Source organism: Glycine soja, chromosome 13 (genome assembly GCF_004193775.1).
Source record: "Glycine soja cultivar W05 chromosome 13, ASM419377v2, whole genome shotgun sequence".
In the NCBI taxonomy this organism is placed as follows: Eukaryota; Viridiplantae; Streptophyta; class Magnoliopsida; order Fabales; family Fabaceae; genus Glycine; species Glycine soja.
The window spans coordinates 17,058,249-17,085,480 of NC_041014.1; the positions used below are offsets into that span (position 1 = coordinate 17,058,249).

At 31.3% G+C, this 27,232-nt stretch overlaps 4 protein-coding genes across 5 annotated transcripts; 2 read left to right on the forward strand and 2 right to left on the reverse strand.

Annotated features, from left to right (window-relative positions):
* Positions 1-3,699: 3,699 nt before the first annotated feature.
* LOC114381648 (18S rRNA (guanine-N(7))-methyltransferase RID2-like) lies at positions 3,700-6,486 on the reverse strand. The gene is made up of 10 exons (XM_028340895.1): positions 6,411-6,486; positions 6,230-6,331; positions 6,070-6,141; positions 5,906-5,989; positions 5,760-5,811; positions 5,458-5,518; positions 5,274-5,323; positions 4,911-5,059; positions 3,890-4,026; positions 3,700-3,753 (listed from the first exon to the last, which is right to left on the reverse strand). The coding sequence occupies exons 1-10, from the start codon at positions 6,484-6,486 to the stop codon at positions 3,700-3,702; spliced, it is 837 nt and encodes a 278-aa protein (XP_028196696.1).
* A 3,473-nt stretch (positions 6,487-9,959) lies between these two features.
* On the forward strand, positions 9,960-14,701 carry LOC114382064 (protein ALTERED XYLOGLUCAN 4-like). 2 transcript variants are annotated; one of them, XM_028341296.1, is made up of 3 exons: positions 9,960-10,320; positions 10,607-10,896; positions 13,804-14,701. In XM_028341296.1, exons 1-3 carry the CDS (start codon positions 10,029-10,031, stop codon positions 14,593-14,595), a joined length of 1,374 nt encoding a protein of 457 aa, XP_028197097.1. In that variant the 5' UTR covers positions 9,960-10,028; the 3' UTR covers positions 14,596-14,701. The 2 variants fall into 2 exon arrangements, with proteins under 2 accessions (XP_028197097.1, XP_028197098.1); XM_028341297.1 differs by having other exon boundaries at positions 10,612-10,896.
* Positions 14,702-15,838: 1,137 nt separating this feature from the next.
* Positions 15,839-16,965, forward strand: LOC114381355. The gene has a single exon (XM_028340594.1). The coding sequence runs from the start codon at positions 16,103-16,105 to the stop codon at positions 16,649-16,651; it is 549 nt and encodes a 182-aa protein (XP_028196395.1). The 5' UTR covers positions 15,839-16,102; the 3' UTR covers positions 16,652-16,965.
* Positions 16,966-18,448: 1,483 nt separating this feature from the next.
* On the reverse strand, positions 18,449-25,769 carry LOC114381454 (alpha-dioxygenase 1-like). Its single transcript, XM_028340718.1, has 10 exons — positions 25,592-25,769; positions 25,004-25,267; positions 24,125-24,274; positions 23,436-23,569; positions 21,461-21,674; positions 21,000-21,145; positions 20,192-20,419; positions 19,840-20,042; positions 19,344-19,587; positions 18,449-18,922 (listed from the first exon to the last, which is right to left on the reverse strand). The coding sequence occupies exons 1-10, from the start codon at positions 25,712-25,714 to the stop codon at positions 18,697-18,699; spliced, it is 1,932 nt and encodes a 643-aa protein (XP_028196519.1). The 5' UTR covers positions 25,715-25,769; the 3' UTR covers positions 18,449-18,696.
* Between the last annotated feature and the right edge of the window lie 1,463 nt (positions 25,770-27,232).

The window sequence follows — 27,232 nt, forward strand, 5'->3', positions numbered from 1 at the left end:
GGTAGTATAACTGCCTCTATGTCTAGCATTCTCCTACTTCACCTGGCTGCGCCCCCTGGTAGTTGCCACCTCTATCTACTGTTCGTCATGAGATAAACCAGAACACATAGAAAAAGGAGTGAGATTTTGTAGTAAAGTACTATAAGGTGAGAGAGTAAACACACAGATATTATCAAAGTCCTTTATCACATACACCCATATCAAGTTGTACATCTAGACTATAAGACTAGCAAAAACATTCAAGTATATCACAAACAAATATATTAACAATCATAGTCAAGCAGATTCATATATCTCAAACACAGATAGTTATACTTACACTATTAGAAAAAAGAAAATCACAAATAATAGTAAAACTAGAAGTAAAGAGAATTTAATGATAACACACTTTTAGTGTAAAAGTTTTATCCAGCATCACCCAATTACACATTGCCATATCGTAAGTTTATAATAACTACTGATTATTTCTAATTAGTTCAACAAAAATTATTTCTACAATGGTCCATAAAAAATCAACTAAAAATTAAATGAAACAGTCAAGGAAGTTACTACAATGTCATCTCATCAAATTATTGACTTTTATAATAATTACCCTAATAAGTTAATCAACTTTTACAATAACTATCTAAAAAGTAATACCTATCATCATAATTTCTAATTGGTCTGAAGAGCCAAAAACTAAAACTTTATGCAGAGACAACTTTGAAATGAACAAAGTGCAATTTTCCAATGACTACATGCAGAGCCAAAAACTGTTTTAGTACAATTTAAATTGGTCTGTTTCTTCTTCCATGAGCACCCATTGGCCCAATTAGGCAACGAAGAGCATCATTGTGGCTGCATCATCACAATAAATTTCAAAGTGTTGTCAATCTTGTTATGAGGCATATTAATATAAAAATTCAAAAGCATAATGAGTGAGCAGAGCATCTAACATTCGCAAAATATAAAAAAGCAACAAAGCAAGAGACTAAGAATGGAACACCTTTCCATAGCTAGGATCAGATTACTAACCTTCTCCATTGTATTGTCAGACAACATACAATTTGTATTCCTTCTTAGATCTGCCAGCTTTAACAGTAAGCCTGATTTGAGTTTCAATATACATAACTGCCTGATCAAATAGAAACCCATCTCAATAACATTCAATAACCAAAAGTGTAAAGCAAGTAACAAATTTCCAATCGCATGTCAATTTTTGGCAAGTTTTTCCCCTCTCAAATATCTCTTTCTTCTTCTTTTTTTCATTTTTTTCTCTTTCTTTCTTTTCAATATTTTGTTTTACATTTTTCTCTTTTTCCTTTTCTTTTTACATTTTTTTTTATTTTTTTTCTTCTTACATTTTTTAAGTTCTTTCTTTCTTTTTCTTTTTTTCTCTCTTTCTTTCTTTATATTTAAACTTCTTTTTATTACCATTATAATATTATTATTAGACAAATATTATAAATAATATATAATATTATAAAAAATAATTTTTAATATAACAGTCAATATTTATTTCTATGTGATCAATATTATAAATAATTTAATAAAAACATTTTATTATTTATAATTTAATTTATATATGATATTTGTTATTATGTATTATTTTGAAATATATTTTTTTCTTACCAATAAATATATTCTTTCTTATACAGATCAAAAGAATTTTCTGACTTATACAACTATTAAATTTTTTTTTTCATATCATTAAATATATTCTTTTTCTTAAAACCTAGAATAAAAATTCATCAACGGGTTATATTAAAAGTAATATTATCTAAAACCATGATTCACTTTCACTGTAATAATTATTCTTAACTAATAATGTAATGAAATAATTAGGATATAATATTTTATTAAAAATATTTTTTTAAGAATAATTTTAAATTCAGTGGCATCTAATTTTTATCATTTAAAATTTATATATACTTTTAGTGGGAAAATAACCTATGTATTTTTTTTATAAATAATTAAACATAATTTACATGTAATATCATTTATCAATGAGTTATAAGATTGACTTGGTAATTGGAAAGAACACTACTGCACAAAAGGTTTTCTACATAAGTTATTTGATAATTTTCATAATGGTTTTTAATCGTCTTTGAAATCGACGTCATGAAAAATATTGACTTTTCACAACGATTTTAAAACCGTCTTAGATATTTGATTTTTATATCAATGTACGTAGAAATTCTTATTATTTTAAAAAAAATTTCTAAGATGATTTTCAGAACAAACATCTTAGAACCATCTTAGAATGTACTATTTCTAATATGATTTTTCTTAGAATGTATACATTTGAAGACCGTTTTTTGAAACCAATGTTGTTTTATTTATTTTTCTTTTTTTTAATGTTTATTTATCACGTAATTAATTTTTTTTAATTTTTATAATAATTATTTTTAAAAATGAAAATATAATTTAATTAAAATTTTATACCAATAAATTGTTTATTGATTTTTTTTTACTATTTACCACATAATTAAAATTTGTTAATTTTTAAAAATTGTTATAAAAATAGTATTGAAAATAATTTAGTCAGAAAACAGGAATATGTAAATGAGATATTGTAGCTATAACATGTGATGAAATAATTGTGCCCAACCCTTTAAATTAAATTGACACATTTTATATATCAGACACACCATGCAAAGGATATTTTTCTCACTGGTGGTCCATCTAATTTAGAGAACATAAACCAGAGATACATGCTCGCTCATAGAATCGCTCATAGAATTGTTCATATATATATATATATATATATATGAATGTGTTTCACATGAATATAGGTGGTCCATCCATTAATACTTCCTACATTGTAAATAAAGAACTTCAATGACAGATCAATGAAGACCCACCCCTTCTGTATGAGTAAAAAAAAGTTTAACACCTTGATAGAGACCTTTTCCAACAGAACCAATTTGAATAACCTGTGAAACACCAACAAGGAAAGAGAAAGTTACTCATATGAAACTCTTTAAATACCTATGTGAAAATGGGAAGGATATTCAAAACAAGAGCATTTAGGAACAAAAATTGATGAAGAAAGCAAATATGAACCATTATGAAGTAAATAAGGTTAAGTTAGTTTTCCTTACTACTTGTTATTTATTGGTTAGTTAGATTGGTCAGTTCTCACCATGGATCATGTTTTCTACAAATTTTAGTACCTATATGGCTATATCTCTCTCTAGGTCTTAAATATGAAATATTCAAGCTTTGAAGAATTCACTTTTCTAAGAATATGGTTTACCTTTGATTGTGAGTGACTTCAATTCAATAGACCAAAAGTCAAACCTGAAAAAATAACACAACTCAGAAAGAAGAAATCACAAGTGAGGAAAAATGTATCCATATACGAAAAAAGACTAACAATCATTTTAAGCTCTACATACTGGCAAAATCTTTGAAACAAATAACATATGTTTTGGAGATACTGCAGTTGGATTTCGAATCCAAATAGCAAAATCCCTACCACATTTCGAGCCTGATAACTGTTTCCCTTGTATCCATGTAATATACTAGTGGAATTAATTGAGGTAAAAATAATTTTGAAATAAATATGAACAAAACGATAAATAAGGAAATAAATAGCATACCTATTGACTTTTGTTTCTTCCACAGCATATGCCTATATGCATACCTACAATATTTTTATTGTCTGATAAGTAAACTAGTCATAAGCTTGTGAGCAATTACAAGTAAAAATAACATTTACATAACTTGTCCATATCCTGCATTTCCAAAATCTGGAATATCGGTAGTAATCTATGAATACAATCAACTAATCAAATAAAGAAAAAATTAACACCAGGTGCTCGGTAGAGAAAGCCATATTTTTAGGAAGATTATTATTTAAAGAACTTATCGTATAAATTGAATTCGTAAATGTGGCAAGACTCACTGTCTGATTTTCTTCATCTTCATTATCCTTGTCAGAGTAACTGTCCCCATCTTCATTTTTACCTTTAGAAATGGACACATTTATTGAGTGTTGGCCACAAGTGAGAACAAGGAACTCCTTCCTCCTCTTAGAACTATAATAAGACAATTGTTCTCCAGTTAGTGAAACACCATGCTCAAGAAGGCTAGGAAAAATGATGCTTTTCGAAATAAATCATAGCTAGAAACCACATCAAATAAAATACTACACCCCTATTGTCAAATATAATTTTTCTTTAGTAGTGTACATAATTGGTGATAAATCAATAACTATAAGGAAGTGAGGAGTGAATCAATAATGCATCAGTGTCTAGATATATTACACATTCTAGGGGAAACATTTTTAAGCATGAGTAGCTAAGATAATCGTAACCAGCTACCCCAAAATTTATATGATAGAACATTTGGACATTTTTGTCTATCATTTTGAGTTTACTTGCCTTTTTTGTTTTTCAAAATGTTAAAAGCCATCAAATTTAGACTTGCCTTTAATATTGCTATCTCTTGATTCTTTTGGACTTGCATTAATCTTATAATTTAGCTACCTTGATAAATATTTTATGGTTCCCCCTCAGCTAGTGGTGGTGGATATTTTTCTGAAGAAAGTACACAACTTAAGATTCATTTGAGATATTCATTAAATTTTAGCGAGTTTTCGTGAATATTGCTAAGCAAAACATATAGTGACACAAGAACAAAGGAGAGGATTATAGACAAAATTTGAGTTTCACGATAGACAAAAGTTGAGTTTCTTTTATGTTATCTTAGTAAAAGGTAAAGATAATACATGAATATTTTTTTTACCAAATTGAGATTGCTAGTACATGACCCTATTGACCAAAAACTAGAAGAAAAAATTAAAAAACAATTGTACTGACTCATAGAAAAAAACACTAAAAAAATACATACTATATTTGTTTCCAACGCATTATTTCTATTAAAAAAATGAGCCATAGTAGTATTATAAGATTTATATACTCAGTGTGGAAAATCCACCACTATACTACCAACAAATCCAACATGCATTGAAGCATTTAAAATCAATTCACATTGGTCTATATTTTCAGGATACACTTGAAATACTGCTCTAGCTCCATTAGATAAGCATTTGTATAAAGACGTAAAAAAGGCCCTACACCAAAAATTGAGATTATATGTTATTAAAGAAACAGAGAAAAGGAGATAGGTTCTAGTTCCAAAATTATTGAAACTCACTATAGATAGTGAGATGCAAAGAACACATAACTATGCAAGTTCCCACACAGTTAGAGTTAAAGAGACCCAAAACATAAAATTTGGAAAAAATAAAATAAAAAGCAATACAATAAACAAGTAAAGGAACATACTTCAATCTTAATCGAGGGTTGTGAGAGGAATTATCAGCATTGCATAACCACTGCATTGTCATATAAAAGTTTGCCTCGTCATATACATGTCCACAAAATTAATAATGAAAATGAGATGCTCCCTATCAAACTTGGTGAAGGAATAATTATTCACATAAAATAGCCATTTACGTTGAAAACACACTTGAACAGCAGATATACTGATGGCCCCATCAATAACTCGAGGACGAATTCCTAGACCTCGAAACCAAAGACAAAGTGAAAGAAAAATGGTAAGGCAAGATGCATAGCATAAATGTTATTTTTTAAGAATAACTCGTTCGTTGCACACAAACATCATGACCAAAAAACACACACAGAAGAGTATTATAACATAAAAAGCAAATTGAAAGTCTTTAGAAATTATAACACAATAACATTGAACTGGAATAGCAATAGCAATGATAGTGATTAAGCAAAAATCAAGTGAATAGTATATATACCTAACCCATGTCACCAAGTAAAAGGTCAACCTCAACCTCTCGCTCCATCGCAACATCTACCAGTTTAACAAAAATAAATAAAGTTAGCAAAAAATATAAAAATGCAAAATAGATAGGAATAACAAACAACATTTCAGAACATAAACATACTAAGCATTGATGCTGAAATGCCAATCTCAATCCAATGGTGTCCATTCTCGGAGAGTGTCTTTCCACTAAGTCTCGATCCACAACCTACGTCGATCACTCATAAGCCATTAAAATTTGATGAAAGTGAGAGAGATATTAATTAAATTGAATTAAATTAAAATTACTGATATCAAGGAGTAATTTAGGAACGTGGTCATCAGGCAAAGCAAGTAGTTCGAGAGCTCTCTTTGATAGTGCCACTTATTTGGCATAGAGAAATTAATGAATGAATGAATTTCACAACGAAAGAAAATTGAATAGGGAATGAGAAGAATAAAAAGGGAAAAACCTGAATTTGAACAATATGAGAAAAAGAGGTGTACTTGCGAGCTTCGACGTCGTCGTAGAAAATCTCAGGCGGCACAACCACCTCCCTCTCATAAATCGCTTCAATTAGGTTAAGCAAGTTTTAGAAGCGAAAACAATAACACCGTTGCTTCTCTTTCCCATAACCAAAGGCCTAAACCCAAAAGGGTTGCGAACGGTGACAAGCTTGTCCTCGGTGATGAAGACAAAAGAGTAAGCCCCTTTGAGCTTTTCATAGGCGTTAATGATTCGCAAAATGAAGGGTTTTTGTTTAGAGGTTTCGATGAGGTAGAGAACAACCTCAGTGTCGGAGGTGGTGGTGAAGATGGAGTTGTTGTCCTCTAGGTTGGTTCAGAGGGTCTTATAGTTGATGACGAAGGACGTGATGTTTTTTTGCATGGACTGGGCAACAATGGAGTAGCGAACATGGCTGATGGAGAGGTTGTCATGAAGCTGGTTGAGTTTTGATTGGTTGAAGACTTTAGAGATGAGGCCCATGCCGGTGATGGATTGGAGGACGTTGTTGTTGACGGTGACAATTTTGGCACCTTCTTAGCTGCGGTGTTGGAGGGCAAGGTAGTAGAGGCGCAAGACCTCAAGGTCACTGTATATGTTCACCACGTCGCATTCCTCGTTCGACTTATCGTAGTCGTCGTCATTGTAGAAAATGGGTTGGAGATGGGTTTTGATGTTGGCGCGAAGGAGAGAGAGTGACAGTGGGAGTCATTAGGAGTGTTTTGGATTTGTGGAAAAGAATGAAGAGGGTTTGGAGAGGGAAAAGGATAAAGTGGGAAACAAGAGCACGAGAGACTAGAGGGAGAGATAGAAAATTAGTAGAATGACAAAACCGTCTTAAAATGCCAGTGTTCTAAGATGATTTCTTGGAAACTGTCATGAAATGACAATCATTCTAAGACGATTTTCGTGAAACCTTCATGAAACAGTAATTTCTAAGACGATTTTTAAAAAACTATTATAAAATGATTGTATTTATTTACAAAATCATTGCATTTTATTTCACGATGGTTTTTTTTCAAGTGACGTTAAATCAACGTTGATGTCATGAGTTTGAATTTTCTAATAATATTTTGATAAAAATAATTGACAAATCATTTGTTGTTACATTTATAATCAATTACTTAAGATGAGTTAGTTATTGCATTAATATTATTTTTTACTTAAATTTGTTTACATCAGTCGTGTCTAATATTTTACATTAATACTATTTAGTTTTTGGATTATATTTAGATTAATTTTTTAAATTGAAAAACATGTCATTTTAAAACATATTTTTTATCATGTTATTAGTATGAAATATTTATTAATTTTGTCGATAATTAATCTTTGTCGAAGAATCTAATGAACCACTTTTAGTATGATTCTCCTCCAACCACATTTTAAAACACATATAATAATATAATAATAGATTGTTTTAGTTATAAATACACATATAATTTTGGAATAAAAATAAAATTAATGTAACCCGTGCATGTGTGTTATGCTAGTGTAGCATAAAAGAAGGGTCAAAGCGTGTATAGCTGTACTGATAGAAAAAAAAGTGTGCATAATTGTAGATTGCTCGTTGGTCTTTTTGATCCACCCTTACAGCATCTATGCTGTAACAACTTAAATAATTGCTTATAATGGAACTCTCATATACACATTATTTATTTTTACTTTTCTCAACACATGCAAGCAACTCTACAAAAAATCTCTACAAAGAAACAACACTCAATAGTTACTTTAAAATGTTCAGCCAAAAAGCTTTTATTATAATATTTTATTAATAACTTCTTTATTAATTTATAATTATATTATTTATAAATTAATTGAACTTTTAAATATTTTTGGCGGATGTTAAAAAAATTTAAAATTTAAAATCAAATATAAATATAAATATAAACATAATAAAATTATATTTTACTTAAAATAATATCACACAAATAGCACAATATAAAAGAGAATAATTAAAATAATAAAATTTACATAATTAAATAATAATTAATTTTGTTGAAAAATATTCTCAAATATGTTTCTGAAGATTCGCTTGAAGTTGGTGATGACGTCCTCGTGAATCATGAACTTTTTACTCCTAAGTATGATTCAAGGATTAGATGATGATGTTAGTTGTCAACACATCATTACATTGTCATATTCTTTTTCATTACTTTGTCTGCTACTAGTATTCGTTGAAGACCCTTCATTCATGTACGGGATTAATGGGTGATGATTGGTGTATAGAAAATTGATATGAATGAAATGTGAGTGTAGATTATTTTGTAAATTTAGATTTGTGGGATGTTGAGAATTTGACCTGAAATTATACAACGAATTCATGCTACGAGAATTTTGGTTTATATCCATGGAATGAAAATAAATTAAAGTAAAAGTTGTGAATTTTTTTAAAATAAAATGAGATAAATTTTAAAAGTTTCGTTGTGTAAATTTTTTTTTACATTGTACTCTATTTATATTACAAAAATTGTAACGGCTAGAACAGAGATTTTTATTTTAAAAATACATTGCAAAAGAGCAGTGCTCCAACGTTCACAAATTAATAACATTATAATATATATTTTTTGTTTTGCCTGAGGATACAATTGTTGTCTCGGTAGTAACCGTCCTTACGCACCTACAGTGAGAATTGCTCCACAAGCACGTTACTTGGTGTGACCATCCATAACCATATTCATTCACCATTAACACTGCAAAAGCGTAGGGATTGCGCCGTGAAATGAGGGTATTTGTATGTATGAGACTGGACCACACACCCAACAAGATCACATGCACTGCTTAATTGTACCTTGACATGTGTCACTTCTGACCAAAAAAGTACTTCACTGCCTCATTTCTTTTGCCTTTCTCTTTCTCACAAGTATTCTGCTCTTTCACAAACAATAGTTTCTCAAATACTAACAAAACAACAATAAAAAGGGTTGCTTCTAGAGGACCCATCTCTATTCAAGGGTTACCATGAACTGTCATGTATTCATTATTTGATACAAAAATTAGAACTAATAATGTTCATTTCGATGTGAAAAATCGCATTCCTGATCTGTTTTCAAAATACACTAATTGTTATATTTAATGAATTCTAATAGTTGTACCCACATAAATTATTTTGTCCTTATTAATACTATAAAACACACATATCCATATATATACATCGAAAAGGGTCACAAAGAAACAAAAATGGTATTTAATTGGTCATTAATGATTTTTAATATATTATTCAATGATTTTTCATATTTTAAAACACTTTCAAGATCAATTAGAAACAATCTTAAAATAATTATTATAAAATTTAAACATCTCATCATACATGACAATCAATATAAAAATCTTTTATACTATTAATACATTTTAATAAAATTGTTTTTTTACTAATTATCTTTGAAGGGATATATATTGGATTGAAAACATAAATTAAAAAAAATAACATAACAAGAATGTAAATAAACAAGAAAATTAGTATTTGTTGCTAGAAAATAGAACAAGAAAAACATTTTTTGCTGTCTTTTCTATCTTGGTTTTTCCATATCAACATTGTGTACAAATGGTATAGCATAAAATTATTCGTGTCCAAATATTATTTCCCTTTTAGCAGTAACATATTCCCAAAGTTTCAGTGTTTCACAATGGCAGTTACAAAATACTTAACCTTCTTAAGACCAAAATTTCCTCAGATTATGATTTTGGATTCTCATGGTTCTCTTCTCTCACATTATTAAACAGAACCCCACCATTTTCTCGCCCCTCTCTCTCTAGTGTCAGAGGGATGTTGGAGAAGACCATGAAGACATCTAGTACGATGTTTCAGGACAGGCATCATAATCATAGCAGTGGCAAAAAGGAGAGATGTCTGAGTCTGACCTTAGGGAAGGGTGTGCCTTTTGTCTTGACCTCTCTCTTAATGGCTTCAATTTTCAGTTTGTTCTTCCTCTATAATCCAAACCCTTTAACCCTCACACCCCATCAAGGCCATGACATGTTTGAAAATCCCTCTGATCCAAAGCAAGAAGAACATCCCATCACAACAACAAAGGTTTCACCATCCAAACCACAAAAGGGTATGTCACAAAATTATCACACACTAATGATCATGATTAGATTTAAAAAATAATGGTCCGCGAACGTAATGTTAAGATTTTGAGTATTGGTGACCGCAACATGACTGCAATTCTGGCTACGCATATGTTCAATTTCTCACAAAATCAAGGACTGGGATGAAATTGCGATCACGACTGCAATTTAAAACCTTGATCATGGTCATGATTCCCCTTTATGTAGGCTAATTTGATTTTGTTGTTCTCAATTTCCCTTACTTACAAGTTGTGTACTTTTTTTTTGGGGCAGAACAGAAAACATGTGACCTTTCTAAGGGTAACTGGGTACCAGTTTTGAGAGGGTCATCAACCTATTACACCAATTCAAGCTGCACTACAATCCCTGATAGCAAAAACTGTTTCAAGCAAGGGAGAGTGGACACTGATTTTCTCAATTGGAAATGGAAGCCTGAGCAATGTGATCTTCCAAGGTTCGACCCCAGAACCTTCCTCCACATGGTTCGTGGCAAGAAAATGGCTTTCATTGGTGACTCTGTGGCCAGAAACCATGTGGATTCCCTCCTCTGCCTCTTGTCACAGGTTAGTGTCTAATAGTAATCAGAACAATTCTATGCCACTTTTAGAAATTTAAGAGGTTTGGCATTGCTATTGAGAAGTTCTTTATATCTCCCTCTTTTAGTGTGTCCAAACTTTTTAACTATCAACAAATAACTGTACCAATTGCAACTCTTTGAGGGCTAAAAAATTTTCTACGTTTCATACAAGAAATTATTACATACTTCAGGGCTACTATGATTTTGACTAATGTCTATGTGACGCATAATTAAGTAAATTAAAAATCTCAATTGTATATCGTGTAAAAATAGATTGAGACAATGAATAAGTGATGTATGTAATAAAATTTTCCCCCATACCCAGCCATATTTTCAAGTGCATCGATTCTTTACACGTTGCACACTTGCGTAACACACAGTTTTGGCTTTTGATGGAGGCGAAATTCTTTGCTTGCATAGAAAGGGGAATGTGATTCCTGTCAACAAAATCGAAGGGAAGACGGAAAGGAATAAAAAGGGAAAATATCCTTGAATGTGATGCCACATATAAATGTCTCTTATCACTACTCCTTTTATTTTGTCTCTTTCGTCTTTGACTAACATAATTGAGAGTAATTTTTTGTGCCGCAATAGTAGTTAGATTAGGGTTTGGGTTCTTCTATAGCAACCACAATGTGATCAAAATTTTGGGTCAGAGTGTGCATGATCTTATCAATGATCATCTCATCTGTGATATGCTTATTACAACCTTTCATGAGATTTGTGAGACTCAACACCCTGCTAAAGTAATCAATCACCCTCTTCACATCTTCCATTTGTAGTAATTCATATTGTCTTGGAGACGTACCTTTTTGATCTTTTCTCCACCAATAAAGCATCTTTCTAATATGTCCCAAGACTCCTTGGCTGTGGATGATTTTGAGATTTTGTCAAAAATGCTTGCATCCACACTCTGATTTATCAGGAACAATGCTTTGCTGTCTTTCTTCACTGCATCTTTGTAGGCAACTTATGCATCAGTGGGATTTTCACCCAGTTCTTGATAATCAAATTGCACAATTTCAAGCACATCTTGAAAGAAACATGACTTTCAGTTGAACAATCTTCCCCAATTCTTGCCATCAAGAACAGGTAGATTTTCAGGAAATCCTCCATTTCCAACTATGGTTGCAGCAGCGAAGAACGAGGTCTACTCACTCTTAATAAGCTCTAATACTAGTTTGTTGGGGATTGCACTCAAAAAACAAAATAATTGTCTAGAAGAAGAAAGGGAGAACAATAAAAGCTTGTAGAATGTTTATTCATTCATTCTGTTTATTTCAGATAAGCACTCTAACTTACATAGAGTTGTACATCACAAAGTTAATAATAACTAACAAAACTAACTTTTGTCAGTTTAAATAGTTAGTTTTATTCATACATTTTAATTCAATTAGTTTTTTTTTTCTCAGCATTTTAATTCAATTAGTTAACTTAGCTTATTGGCTTCCAGTTTCCTTAATTTTTCAACAGCTAATTAACTTTCTAATTTCCAATCAATTTATTTGCTAGTTTTGTTAAATATCCCAAAATTAAGAACTCTCCTCTTAGGGGACGTTTTGATAATTAATATGCAATGTTGGCATGTGTGAGTAAAGTGATCGATTCAGTGGCCACACGTTTCAAAATTTAATTAATGTCAAATTTACTTTCTTTCTTGATGGTGGTGGGAAGACTTGAATACCATTTTTAAAGGATTAATAGTAGTAGTAGTTGTCAAAATGCCCGCTGATTATGTACCACGTTCAATTGACTCCAATAATTTTTTTTAGTCGCCAATAATCTATTTTTAGAGCAATCATAGTATATAAGTAGACTAATTCCAATCCTTAATCAATTATATCATAATAAATTTCTCGATTATTTTTGTTTTCTATTTGATAAGTACCTGGCATTAAAATGTTTTAATTAATTTGAAATTAAAAAGTAATCAATTTTTTTGAATTCTTCAAATAATAAATACTTTATTTCTATGTAATTACTTAATTACGTACCACTATCTTTATAAACTTGTTAGCAAATACTATTATTTTAATAAAACAGTATTAGGTGCTTTTGAAATTTTCAATATATTAAATATTTTAGTAGCTGCTTAGTAGAGTATTCTTGAAACTTTGTTTGAAGTAATATTTTTAAAAATTTTAGCTTTTAACTTCTAATTTTTTTTTCATTTTTGCCATCAATAAATTTATCTATTTTTTTATTATTCTTTTTAAATAAATCATAATTTTATTATTTTTTTGTCATTTAATATTTTTTTTTAACTATTTTAATAACTAATTTTACTAAATACTTGTAATTTAATAAGTTTTCTTTTTAACTTTCAACTTTCAGTTAAAAACATAATTTTAATAAATTAATTTTTTAATTTTCAATTACCAGCTTCAACATAATCTTATCGTATAAAATAAAGACATAATTCGTATTCGTCATTTTTCTCTACTTATTACATCAAATATTTATCCATCTGCTTTTCTTATCTTGTTGAGAGTGTCTTCAAGGCTAAGGTGCATATGTCCATCCATTATTTTCTTTTTTATCCCACAAATTATTATCACCATTACTTTGTGAATATAAATGAATAATCTTGCATTTCATGTCACACGATCGTAATCTGGGGCTTCAATCTGACACTAAATGATTGTATATAATAAACAATTCCATTGATGGTATTGAATTCACGTAGGAGTAATTAACAATACATGAATATCTCTGCACCTAAATAATATAATATATTTTTATATATCTCCATTTTGTTTGTTACATTAGAAAATATTTATAAGTTTTTTTTTTCTTTCTTTCTAGGTATCTAATAAGACATGAGTATCTATGTATGAACGTTTTTCAGCTTTTCACAAGGGTATAAGTAACAAGTTTCTTGAAAAAATTGCAGGATGAAATTCCAAAGGACATACACAAGGACTCAGAAGACAGGTTCCGCAAATGGTATTTCCCCATCCACGACTTCACCCTCACGATGGTATGGAGCAGGTTCCTCATAGTAGGCGAGGAGAGAATGGTAAACGGCACAGTAGGCACAAGCATTTTCGACATGCAGCTCGACAAGGTCGACAACGATTGGGCCAACGAACTTCCCAACCTAGACTACGCAATAATCTCAGCCGGCCATTGGTTTTTCCGAGTGATGCACCTCCACGAAGCAGGAAAACAAGTAGGTTGTGTCTATTGCAACCAACCAAATATCACAAGCTACAACCCAGATATCACAATAAGAAAAGCATTCAGAACAGCCTTCAAACACATCAATGCATGCAAGGAGTGTGGAAGAAAAAAAATGGTGACAGTGTTGAGGACATTTGCACCGGCACACTTTGAGAATGGGGATTGGAACACTGGAGGGTATTGCAATAGGACAAGTCCTGTGAGTGAGAGTGAGGTTGATTTTGGGAGGTTTGATTGGGAAGTGAGGGGCATTCAGATGGAGGAGTTTGAGAGAGCAAGGAGTGAGGGCATTATTATGGGAAAATTAGGGCTTCATAATAGGTTTGAGGTGGTGGACGTTGCTAGGGCTATGTTGATGAGGCCAGATGGCCACCCTGGGGAGCATTGGGGGAATAAGTGGATGAGGGGATACAATGATTGCACTCATTGGTGCTTGCCTGGTCCTATTGATGTGTGGAGTGAGTTGCTGCTTGCTGTTCTCAAGAGGGTGAATGAGTTTTGAATTTTATTAATTAGGCTCAAACATGATTTGTTACATGAAAGATAAATAAATAGATACATTTATGTGTAGTTAGAACCAATAAAAAATTAACAGTCATAATTGAATATACATTCTTTTCCATGGTACATAATATTGTCCTCGATTATCACTTATTTTAAAGAAAAAATTTACATGAACACCCCAATGATCCATTCAACACCTAGAAAGAAAAAAATATATTAGTATAATAAGATTTATAATATGATAAGAAGAAAAAGATAAAAATAAAATAAAAAATATTAGTAGAATATTTAAAAATAAAATATTTATGTATTTTTATTTTATTTTAAATTGTGCTGTCGAATATGTCGAATATGTTGCAATTGTGAATGTGGATGCTGGAATTAATTAGTTATCGATGTTGTGAACAAAACACAACATAAATTACGAGAAATGATTCTAAAATTATAATGATTCAATTAATCTTCATATAATTAACACATAATTAAGTGTCAATATATTTTTTTAAACTAAAAAAAACTTGAATACACGTTAAACAAATTATTGTCTGAAATACAGGATTTCTAGTTCGAGATTATTTAATACATGATTTCAGACAATAATTAATTCAACATAGCCCTAGCCTCTAATATTTTGGTGTGAAATTATTTTATTTGCATATATTTTTATTTATACAATTAATATTGTTTAAAACATTAAAATAATAGTAATAATAATAACTGAAATTATCTATGAAAATGTTACACAATTCAAAATATTAATTTACAAAGTCAATTTAATAATATAAGATTTTTTTTAAATAAGATATATTCGACTGAAACCTAATTATTAATCCCCGAAGTATTAAGATCTATTCAAGGATTGATCTCTTCCAACTTCTAACGCATGAATGATGTATTTTCATACATAAGAACTATGTATTTTCATACATAGGAACTAGGAATCTAATTTGTGATTAAGTGCTAACTTAAATATAAAATTATTTATCAATTATATTATGTTAGTAAGTTTTAGACATCGAAATCTTGTCAACTCATGTGGTCATAATTCAATCATCTATATATTATATATAATATTTTCCTTCTTTTTATTTATGTATCTTCTTCGTAAGTAACCAAAAACAATGATTATATAATGTATAGATTAAATAGTATGAGATTGCTCAATCTGGTTAAAAATACTTGTGATCAAAGAAAAAAAAACTTGTTGACGTTTATAGCTCTCTTTAGCGTGATAACTAATTATTTTCCAATTTAAGGCATGATGAACACTGGGAGTTTGGGAGTTTTAGAAAACATTTGTCCTATCGCAAACGCAATACGCAATACGCAGCCCAACGATTTCACCAAAGCAAAGTCAGGCCCCAACTTGGTAACAGCTTTCACTTCAGAGTTCAGAACCATCCACTCTTTCTTCAAACAAATATCGTTTGTGTGTGTCAGTCTCACACACACACAGAGATTTAAGCTAGGTTAGGTTAATTTTGAATCCGCTGAATCGAATCGCAATGTCGCAGCAAGGGTTCGCGATCGAGCTATACTTAGAGCCAGCGCTGGAGAATCAGGTTCTGAAAGCATGGAACGTTCTGGCGCGGAGACAAATCAGCACAGAGCTGATAGAAATGGAGTCTCGGCCACACATAACCCTATTCTCGGCACCATTTCTAGAACCTTCCAAGCTCGATTCTCTCCTAAAAGTGTTCGCCTCCAAGCACGACCCTCTCCCTCTCACTTTCTCATCCCTCGCCACTTTCCCCAACAACCTCCTCTTCCTCGCCCCAACCCCTTCCCTCTCCCTCCTCCACTTTCAGTCACAGCTCTGTGACGCTATCAGAAAAGAAGGCATCGAAATCGCTCATGAATTTGCTTTCAATTCGTGGATCCCTTATTGCTCCGTTGCGCACCATGTCCCCCAAAACAGAATGCCTGAGGCTTTCTCACTCTTGAGGGAACTGAAGCTTCCGGTTTCCGGTTACGCTATGGATGTTGCGCTCGTACAGTTCTCTCCGGTTCGGGAAATCTTCTCGTTTGTGCTCGGCAACAACGTAGACTCGTGACCGACGGTTTTTCTTATTACTCTCTACAGAACTCCATAGTTGCTAATTTCTTTTTCCTTTTTTGTTTTTTTTTTTTTTTTAATTTTGTAATGTTAAGTTAGTAGTATGAGATTAGATAATTTGATTGTTGTTGGTTGGAGAATGGTTTGGGAGGGAGGGTTTTGGTTCCTCCTGAAATTCTCTTGTTGTAATGATTGATGGTGTCGTGTTACACCGAATTTGATAGATTATGGAACTTGCTTTATTTATCTTACTAGTATTAGTTGCTCTTGCTCCCTTGTATATGTGTATCAACTATCAAGAACGAATGTTGGTTTAAGGTCTGTTCGGATAAACTTTTCCGTAAGTATTTCTAGGAGAAGAAAATCAGATGAAGTTTTCCATATTTGGAGGAATAATTCTTGGTTAGTCTTGGAAAGTTTGGTGGATGTTTGTGTGGAGATTTATTTGCCTTTTATACATCTGGTTGGAGTAACTGAAATTCTTTCTTATTAATTGCCTGTGTTCCTTGGGAAGTTGGTTATTTTCACTGTTGATCTTTTCTTGCCGTTGAAGATGTCTAATGTTATCATTTGAGCTATTATGGTAATACAGAGTGTTTTGATTAGTTCATGTCACTATGTCAGTATGTTGTTCTCTATATTAATAATGTAAGTTCTCTTTAGGCATTTGACACTTTTATCATGTAAAGTAATTGTGTTTAGTGCATGTTCATGTTTATTCTGTTTTGTGCTTGCCAGATATTAGAATACTGGAGTTTGATTTGCCAGTGGAATATTACATGAAGAAAATGATTATTATGAAACAAGAGTCTATTATCGTGACCCATGTATATACTGTTGCTGTTTTTATTTATCCTACACTTCATAACCTATCTAAAATGGTATTCGTATTCCTGTGAAATACTTTCGTGTGCAAAGTGGTGTTTACTTTGTGCTTAATTTATGTAAATAATAACTTGAAAGTTTGATGTTGTGCAATTCTTTACATGTCTAAATTGGTATGTGGCGTTTTTAGACATGATAACTATCTTCAGATTCACAGATAGTTATTCAGCCTTTGTGGATCTGAAGTATGTCTATATGTAAATTCACATGTAGTAGCATATAGAATTTCAGCCTTTGTGGATTTTGAAATGCAAACCACCTTAATATAGTCAGTTAATTATTGGGGGATTTGTGGTTCCATATCTATTAATATGTTTCAGCTATAAGTAATATTGACATTGATTTACATCGCTTCAGCTACATTACCGTGGAAATGTTAAATGTGTTCTCGTTTATGATAAGTCTTGCCTGGAGAGGATCGAAGTTCCTATTTTAGCTTTAAATTTGGTATTGGTTCCTTTGATATCTTTATCTTCCCATCTTTGAAAGTCCTCACTTTCTGTAAAACTTCTCCATTGCTTCCATCCCTTTTATTACCAAATCCGTGCAAGTTAATTAATGGTCTTATTCAGAGACTACTACAAGCTTAATAATTGTTAATTTTAATTAACGGAAAAGTATTATATATACCACAATCTTTAAATCTTCAAAATTCCAATATCTATAAGTAAAGCCCACATTTTCTGGAAATCACACCTAAGATATTTTTTTTTTGTCATGAGTTAGACACTTTTGGTGTTTTCCAATTCATTGAATCATATATTAATCATACTCTTAATGTGTGAATACTGTTAGTTCAAGAAAATTTTACGCTCGAAGAAAATGAAATACAAAATTGTTTAGAGTTTCAAGAAAATTCCATTATCGTGATAAAAAAAAAGCCTAAAATTTAACTTTTATGTAACATATATAAACATACTAAAAAAACAACTAAATACAATTTTGTTTTGTTGTTGAATACATCAAGATACAAACAAACTAGCATTCATCCATAAACTGAAATGCATCGAAACATTGTTTAAGAAGACTAAATACAAGCACGATAAGTATACACGTTACTCAAATACAACAAAGGATAGAAATCCAAATACAAACACACAAATAGACCCAGTTACTAAAAGAAACTAATAATAAAGTGATATTGTGAGGGCAAACAAATTAGTGGGGAACACGAAGATAGAGAGGTATATGATTGTGAGTATTTGGTGGTGAGTCCCAAACAGAGAAAGCACTTGAAGAGTTTAACCACTTGTGTGTCATTTCAGGGTAGTGACGATCAATAACATCTTTCAGACTCTCAGTTGTGTTCACCCATTCCAGTCCCTTCTTGGTATATGTCTCTTCGTTAAAGTTGCTTGTGAAGAACCTGTCAGCTTTTAACCTCCTGCAAATGTGCAAAAGTTCTTATTCATTACTATAATTTGCCTTACAAAATCACTTCACAAAAGCTCAAAGATCTTAGGCTATATCACACCCAATGTATCATTCAGAATTAAGAGCTAAAATGGAAGATCTATTTTTTTTAATTTTTTTTTTGTATTAAAGAAACAATTTATAACCTACTGTATATTATTTTGTTTAGCACACCATGAAATACTATAAAATAAGAATTTTCACATTTTTTCCCACTGATCCTTTTATACCCTGTTCAATTAAGCTCCACTGCTAATTATGTCTTCAACATTTCTATTACTAGTAAAACTTACAACATAGAAGTGATATGATTTGTGGGAAGCATTCAACTTTGGCAGGTGTATAAACGTAAGTTAGAAAAAAGGGTGCTTTTAAGTTTTAATTGCTTTTACCTGGTTGCCATGAGTAGGAATATTACAAAAGCTGTCTCACTGATTGCAAAACCCTTTATTTTCTTCTCCGCCATAAGGCCTACCAGCACATCAAGCTCTTCAACATCATCACCGTATACCTCTTCCAATACTTGAATTGCTTCCTTGTCATCTGTTAAATCTTCCCACTTGGAGATAGGTATCAACAGCAATGCCCTCCTGAATTGGTTGTATCTAGCCACACTCCTCTCTCTATCTCTATAAACTGCATCGTTTATATCATATTATTGGAAGATATAAGGTGGGTTGCACAGTTAAGAAAGAAGAAAAGAGGGAAAAAGTCATTAATTTGATCTCCTCTGTTAAAAAAAACTAACAATACTAACAATTAACATTTGCTTTGCTGATAAAAAAAAAAATTATATCATATTATTGGGTTAGTCCCAACTTCTTGGTCCCTTGTGCACATAGTTTAATAAAGAGTGGTTAAGATTAGGCTAGAATAAAGTTAACATACTTTCAAGAGCAGCTAGATCCACATGATCAGGCCTATCTGTGCCATCTATTTCCTGTGGTACGAGGTCTCTGAGCCACTCTGGGTAGTTCCAAAGCTCTAGTGCCCCACAAGCTTGGTGACCCATTGACACAAGTTGCCTTGCAAGTCCTATTTCAGATAATGTTTTTTCTCCTTGCAGTCCAATCAAATTCTTCATAGGAATTCTACATTACCAAATAAGAAAGATTTTTCTTATTAAGCATTCAGAGGAATTAAAATGACTACTTTTTTAATAGAGTGGTGCTCATATGAAATAATATTGTAATATATAAGGGGAAAAATTGTGATACTATATAAAATGTTATCATCATACTCTTTGATTAATGGTAGAGATTTGTTGGGCCCTGGAGTAGCAGATATGTCTCTCAGTTGTAGGTTATCAGGTAGGAGTGAGTGCATTCTATAAACAGTCGCAAATTCCTCTGTTAGAGAGTATGTGACACCGTGATTTTCTGGTCTCTTAAGACCCACTAATCCTCCCAAGATGACTCCACCAACATGCCCAAATGTATCCTTAAATGGCTTCCCCAATAATCCATACCTGAAAAAAAAAAACTATATGTTAGACAAAAAAAAAATAGAAATAAACTATATGCTATTTTCATTATCTTAATTTTTGTCAAAGTAATACATTAATTTGCCTCACTTTTTATTTCTACTAATTGTGGATTGAAATCACCAAGTATTTTCAAAACAAAAAAAGGCATTGTTAAATACTTCTGTTCTGCATATATTATGATAAAAAAATTTAAATATACGCAATCTTATGATTTTTCCTTTACAAAATTAAGTTGCTCATATAAAATAAAATAAAATAAAATAAAAACTTAAAAATTATTATGAAGAAGATATAATTCACAAGTTTATTATATACTTCTATAAATAGGATATATTTATAATTCTTAGGTTGTTATTTCATCTTTTAAGTCTTTTCTGTGAAAAGCTAGCTTGTATTTTTTCTTTTATGAGTTTTAAACTTATTTATTTATGTATTATTATTTTTATAGTATACCAAATTCAAATATAATTACAACACATAAATTTTTTTAAATGATACTAAATTAATAACGATAATGAGTGTGGCTGTACATGTGAAACTTGTGGCATTCAGAGTGTCTTACCAATTAGCACGCATGCCTGCAAGTAAAGTATCAGTTCTAAGGAGCTCTACAGTCCAATCAATCGTATGAACCTTTGCAATCACAGCTGAGGTCACCAATCTAGCATGGCGATAAAGTTCTTCATCTCCCAAGTGAGGATAATGTTTCTGAATGAGTGCATTAAAATAGAGACAGATGTACACAGTTAGTGTTTTCTTTTCATGCGTATATATATAGTTATGACTTTAATTTTATATTGGATCAGCCACGTGAGTGTCCTTCAATCTACTAAACCAAATTTTAAATTTGTTCGTGACGTATGTTTGTTGCAAGAAAATTTTACACACGATAAAAATAAACTATGAATGTGTGGATCCTTTGAATTATTGTTTAAATAAATAAAAGAATTGGCCAAATGTAACCTTAATTAGTTCCTCTTCACCTTAGGTGTTAATTAAATGCGCATGCGTCAATATATATACCTTAAGAGTATCACAGACTGCATTGTGTTCTTGAATGAAAAGGGATTGCAAGGTTGAAACACCAGCCCAACTATTGCGGATGTCACCTGCAATTGCTGTTCCATTTTCGTTATGGAGAAGATGACCATCTTTTGATATCTTTATCTTCCCATCTTTGAAAGTTCTCACTCTCTGTAAAACTTCTCCGTTGCTTCCATATACTACGCTTGCATCCCTTTTTTTTTACAACAAAATCCATGCAAGTAATTAAAAGTCTTATTCAGAAACTACAAGCTTAATTAATAACTGCTCATATTTTAATTAACGGAACTATATACATAAATCAGCTCTTCAAAGGTTATAATGAATCTATACACATAAATTTACAGTTACACGTTTTATATTCACATGTATTATGTTGTGATTGTCATACATACAAAGTGATTCCAGATGATGAAATAAAATACAAGGTGCAAGCAAAGTTTTTTTTTTTTTTGAAGGAATGCTAGCATGGTTAAAAAATTATATTTTTTTAATGAAAAGTTACAAAAATTATATTGGGCACTAAAAAAATGTATTTATTAATGGTTAGTTGTTTGATTTGGTATGGTAATTGATATAATAATTGATTAGATAAAATAAAAAATAAGACATTACATCATTAGCATTGGGTTATTATATTTATATTGATAGTTTTGTTTTTATTGGACAAATTATACATCAACAAATTAAACAAGTTTAACAACTAACCATTTATATATATATATATATATATATATATATATATATATATATATATATATATATATATATATATATATTTGTTTGTTTTCCACGTTATTGGCCATGGTATATTTTAATTTATCTTGGCAATATAGTTTAATCAGCATCTTATATAAACTTCATATGGATTAATTATTAACAATTATCAGAATTTCTTAATTTTCTTGATTCAAGTAATTTGTTAAGAACTAATATATGGATGATTACTATCATTGCTCCCATTCGATCCCTTTTCCATTTTTCATAAGGGTCGTCATCTTCTTCCTATCCTTTCTAATGAAAACCCATGTGGAATTCCTCAGTTTCCATGTTTTTTTTTTCTTTTCAAATTCCTTCTGCCGCCAATAATACTTTTCAACCCATGTAGTATATATCTTTTTGTGACGTTCTACTCGCTCCACGTACGACGTTAATATCTTCAAACATGTCACAAGTTTAGATATGTAGTATTAAACTTAAAAAGTACCCTTGAATCACAATTAATAATTTGTGACGAAGATAAGTATCAGATCAATCATGATACTAGAAAACAATCGTATCCAACCCAATAAAACAATAAGGATATGTAGTGGAGGATAAACAAACTCTAACCAACATTACTTTCGGCCACCCCAAAAAAATAAACCTTTTTTAAGCCTCCAAATCTTATTAATATTTATTTTTTGTTCCAAGTACCCGTAATTAATGTGCTCGACCCCTCATATTATATGAGCATATTAAACATGCACGCACCTAAACAAACAAAAACCGCTACACAAGTGGCATTTTAATTTGAACTACTTTTGTTCATCCAAGTTTTTATTGTTTTTCATATATTCACACACACTCACACACAACACGCACAAATTCATTTATTTGCATACATAAACAATAACTACTTAAGTGATTATTGATGTAGAATTAAAAGAAAAATCATACGAAGCTGTTAATTTTACCCTAAACAAAACGTATTGCTTGATTATTTACTATAATGGTTCTTATCTAAAGATTTCTCTTTGATGTAATCGTTTTAAATAACCTGCAATAATAATGGAAAGTAAAACACATCCGGCAGAAGAAGTTACTATGTTTTATTGGTAGTGTGAGTTTCTTTATATCCTTTGATAGACTGAGGCACGTACGGGGCCATATATATATATATATATATATATATATATATATATATATATATATATATATATATATATATATATATATATATATAAAATCTTACCACCAAGGTGTGCGGATGTTTGAGGATCCGGATTTGATCTCAAAGAAGCCAGTGGGAATTTCCTTTGTCTTGTAGAACTTGAAAGATCTTAGTGGGCATTGGCTTGCAACTTCTCTTGGTGCGATGAGTTCAATCTATATAAACATGCACGACAATTCCACAAGTTAAATATCTTCTTGATTATCAGTTTATCACAACGTGTTGAGTAAATAAAAAGGCATGATTTTATGTGCAGTGATTTTAGTGTAAAAAAATTTACACTATCATGCAATTGAAAATCACTTTACATGACTTTTAATAATCTTTTCATGCTTAATAATCTATGTTTGGATGAGTATAAAAAATATGTATACTTTCATTGCATCTTAATGCTTTTTCCCTAAATTATACACTTTTCAGTTAATTCTAATTAAATTCATACAAAAAATTCTTATTCTTTTTCCAAATGTGAGTGATTTTTCAGTTTTTTTGCGAGTGATTCGAAAACAAAAATGTAATGGTTGGCGATTGCAAAGTTGACTTGACAGACTAATTATATAATTCTTCAAATGTAACATAATTCACTTGTGTGTGACGTGTACGTTTGACTAGGTGAGATTTGTATAATAGAAAAAGGATATATATATATATATATATATATATATATATATATGAGATCATAAGTATATACGTAGGTATAATATAAGGACCTGATTGGTATCTTCTAGATGATCGATCCAATCATGAATCATAAATTGAATCCAAGAAGCTGCTATCACATTAAATTGCTTCCCAGTGTCCTTGTATGTCCTGCTAGCTAGTAGTTTTGTGGCTACAACCATTGGATCTGGCTTCAATAGCTGCACACAAAAAAGATTATACTTTCAGATTCCCCACCTTGAGAATGATAGCCAAAATAAAAATAAAAAAAAACCAATAGGCTCATCAACTGAAAACAATTGAAATTAAGTTCAACTAGTAGTAATATTTTATGAATAAGAAAAACATGAGTTTTTTTTTTCTTTTTTATAAGCAACAGATATTCATTGAATATGCACAAGATACGTGCGCAACCAAACACATGCACTAATTAATTGAAATCCTCCACCGCTAGTAACAGAATTGTCTACAATGCAACACGTATCCCTTCCCCACACATCATGAGACTTAAACAAATCAAATGTCTATAAGATTTACATAAAGATATATACCGTCCGAAGCTAGAAAATACAAGTACCGAATCTTAACATTTACAATCAGATAAGCAAATGCATATCCTAAGAAAAATACTAGTGTAGTAATATTTTTCTTTCTTATCATTTATTTTCTTGTCTGAAATATCTAGTCTCAAACCAATTAATTGTAGCATAAAAAAATCAAAATTAGCATTTAGAATATAAAAAATCTTTTATATATTAAAAACTTATATATATATATATATATTATACTTCCCATGTAATAATAGTATAATAATTTCTAATTAAATTATTTCACTTTTAGTTAGTTGAATAATCAGCTATATTTTAGGACTGATATTAAAAGAAATTTATAAAATATATAGGCTGAGATATTAATTAGTTATTGTGGACCTTTTTTTTCTGATCCACAGGGAGAATGTTTCTGCCAAAGAAAGTTCCGTGGCTGCCAGAAACTTCGTTGAAGGGGTCATTATATTTTCCATCAGCTGTTCTGTATGGAAAATCAGAATGGTTGAACCTAACCCCCACCGGCGTTGTTCCAACGTTGAAGAGGTTGTATTCCTGATGAAGGTGGCGGCGAAACGCTAGGTACAATAGCCCTAAGAAAACAGGCAAGCGTGGCCATATCCCCAACTTATCAACGGAGTGCACAATCTGTGTAAGCCATGCAAGGAAAAAAAAACCATTATAAATGATGAGCATATATAAATTGTCAAGGTTTTAAAAAACAGTATGTGATCACGTTTTCAGTTGAAACGTCAAGGTTTTTTTAGACTTTGTGGTCTCATCAGATGTATTTATATTATCTATAATTTCTTGTAATATCAAGAATTGCAACAAAATTATTACTGTAACTGTGATCACAACATAAAACCTTGATAAATGCATTAAAAATCAACTAGGTGATGAACATATATCATATTACTATATTAATAAGGTAACAAGTATAGCAATAAGATGGAGAGGGTAATATTGTACAATGAAGAGGAAAGCGTCAATTATGGTCATTCTGGCCACTGCTTCATGGAAGTCTTTGTGGATGAAATGGGGGACAAAATTTGCAAAAAAAGTTCTAATGGGATCTGTTACCGCAGACCACATGGTTGCTAGCTACTGATCTTTAGATGAAACAACAATTGGCTAAGTTTGATGAAATGTAAATACTAAATATGAATGTGTGTATCGTGCTAAGGTTGCAATTGTATTTATAGGCACTTGGGTATTAGAAGTTTTGTACTTGCAATTGGGCCTCGTCGCTACTAGGGCTTGACCATATCTTCAAGGGAGTTGCTACGTGCACCCAGCATTATTGCTGGGGCACCCAGCAAACAGTGAAGTGGCGAAACTGCCCTTCAGCAATTATTCTTTCGGAAGAAGGTTCTTCCGGAAAGTTTCCGGAACTAATTTTTCCGGAAAGTTTCCGGAAGAATCTTCTTCCGGAAGATTAATTTGTGTCTTCCGGAAATACTCACAGACAATTTCCGGAAGAACGTCATCCGGAATGTTTCCGGAAGAAGCTTCTTCCGGAAGAATTCCATTGTCTTCCGGAAGAAGCTTCTTCCGGAAGTCTTCCGGAAGAAGCTTCTTCCGGAAGTTAGTTTTTTTTTTTAATGCGTATGTAATGACGATTTTGCCCTTGTGTAAATTTCTTTAAATTAACGTCTTCAGGCTGTGTTTTACTGCGCTTTCTTTGTTTTTTCTTCCGTTTGCTTTGTTTCTTCTTCCGTTTGCTTTGTTTCTTCTTCCGTTTGCTTTGTTTCTTCTTCCGTTTGCTTTGTTTGTTTCTTCCGTTTGCTGTTGTTTCGGTGGTGGTCCCTTCAGCAGTCTGTTGGTGGTCCCGTGAAGTGAAGTATTTGAAGATTTGGTGGTCCCGTGTTCCGTATTTGAAGTTTTATTAGTGGCTGTTGTTCCTATTTTGTCGGAGGTACGCGTTTATTTCGTTTTCCGGTTAGCTTTTAGAGAAGAAAAACAGTAAAAAATGTATCCGGAAGAAATTTTAGGCACAGAAGGAGGAAGGTCCGGAATGACCACTTCCGGATGAAGGTCTTCCGGAAGTTACGAAGGCCAATTCCAGAAGAAGTGCTTCCGGAAACTATTTCCAGAAGACCTTCTTCCGGAAATAGTTTCCGGAAGCACTTCTTCCGGAATTGGGCTTCGTAACTTCCGGAAGACCTTCTTCCGGAAGTTAAGAAGCCCAATTCCGGAAGAAGGTCTTCCGGAAATAGTTTCCGGAAGCACTTCTTCCGGAATTGGCCTTCGTAACTTCCGGAAGACCTTCTTCCGGAATGTTAAATTATTACTAATTTATTTTAATTTCTGTTTTATAATTTTTTTAATTTCTGTTTTATATATATTTCTGTTAGTTAATAATGAATTATTGGTTTAATTAGGTATAATGATATATATTGTGGATTATAATTTTTTTGTTTTATAATGGTATATATATATATATATATATTTCTGTTTTATAATTTTTTTTTTATTTCTGGTTTATATATGTTGTGGATTATTGATTTAATTAGGTATAATGGTATAATATTAAATGATTTAGGTAACTTAAATGTATAATGGTACAAAAATGTTTTATTAGTTGTTTATTATAGTGATAAGTTTAGTTTA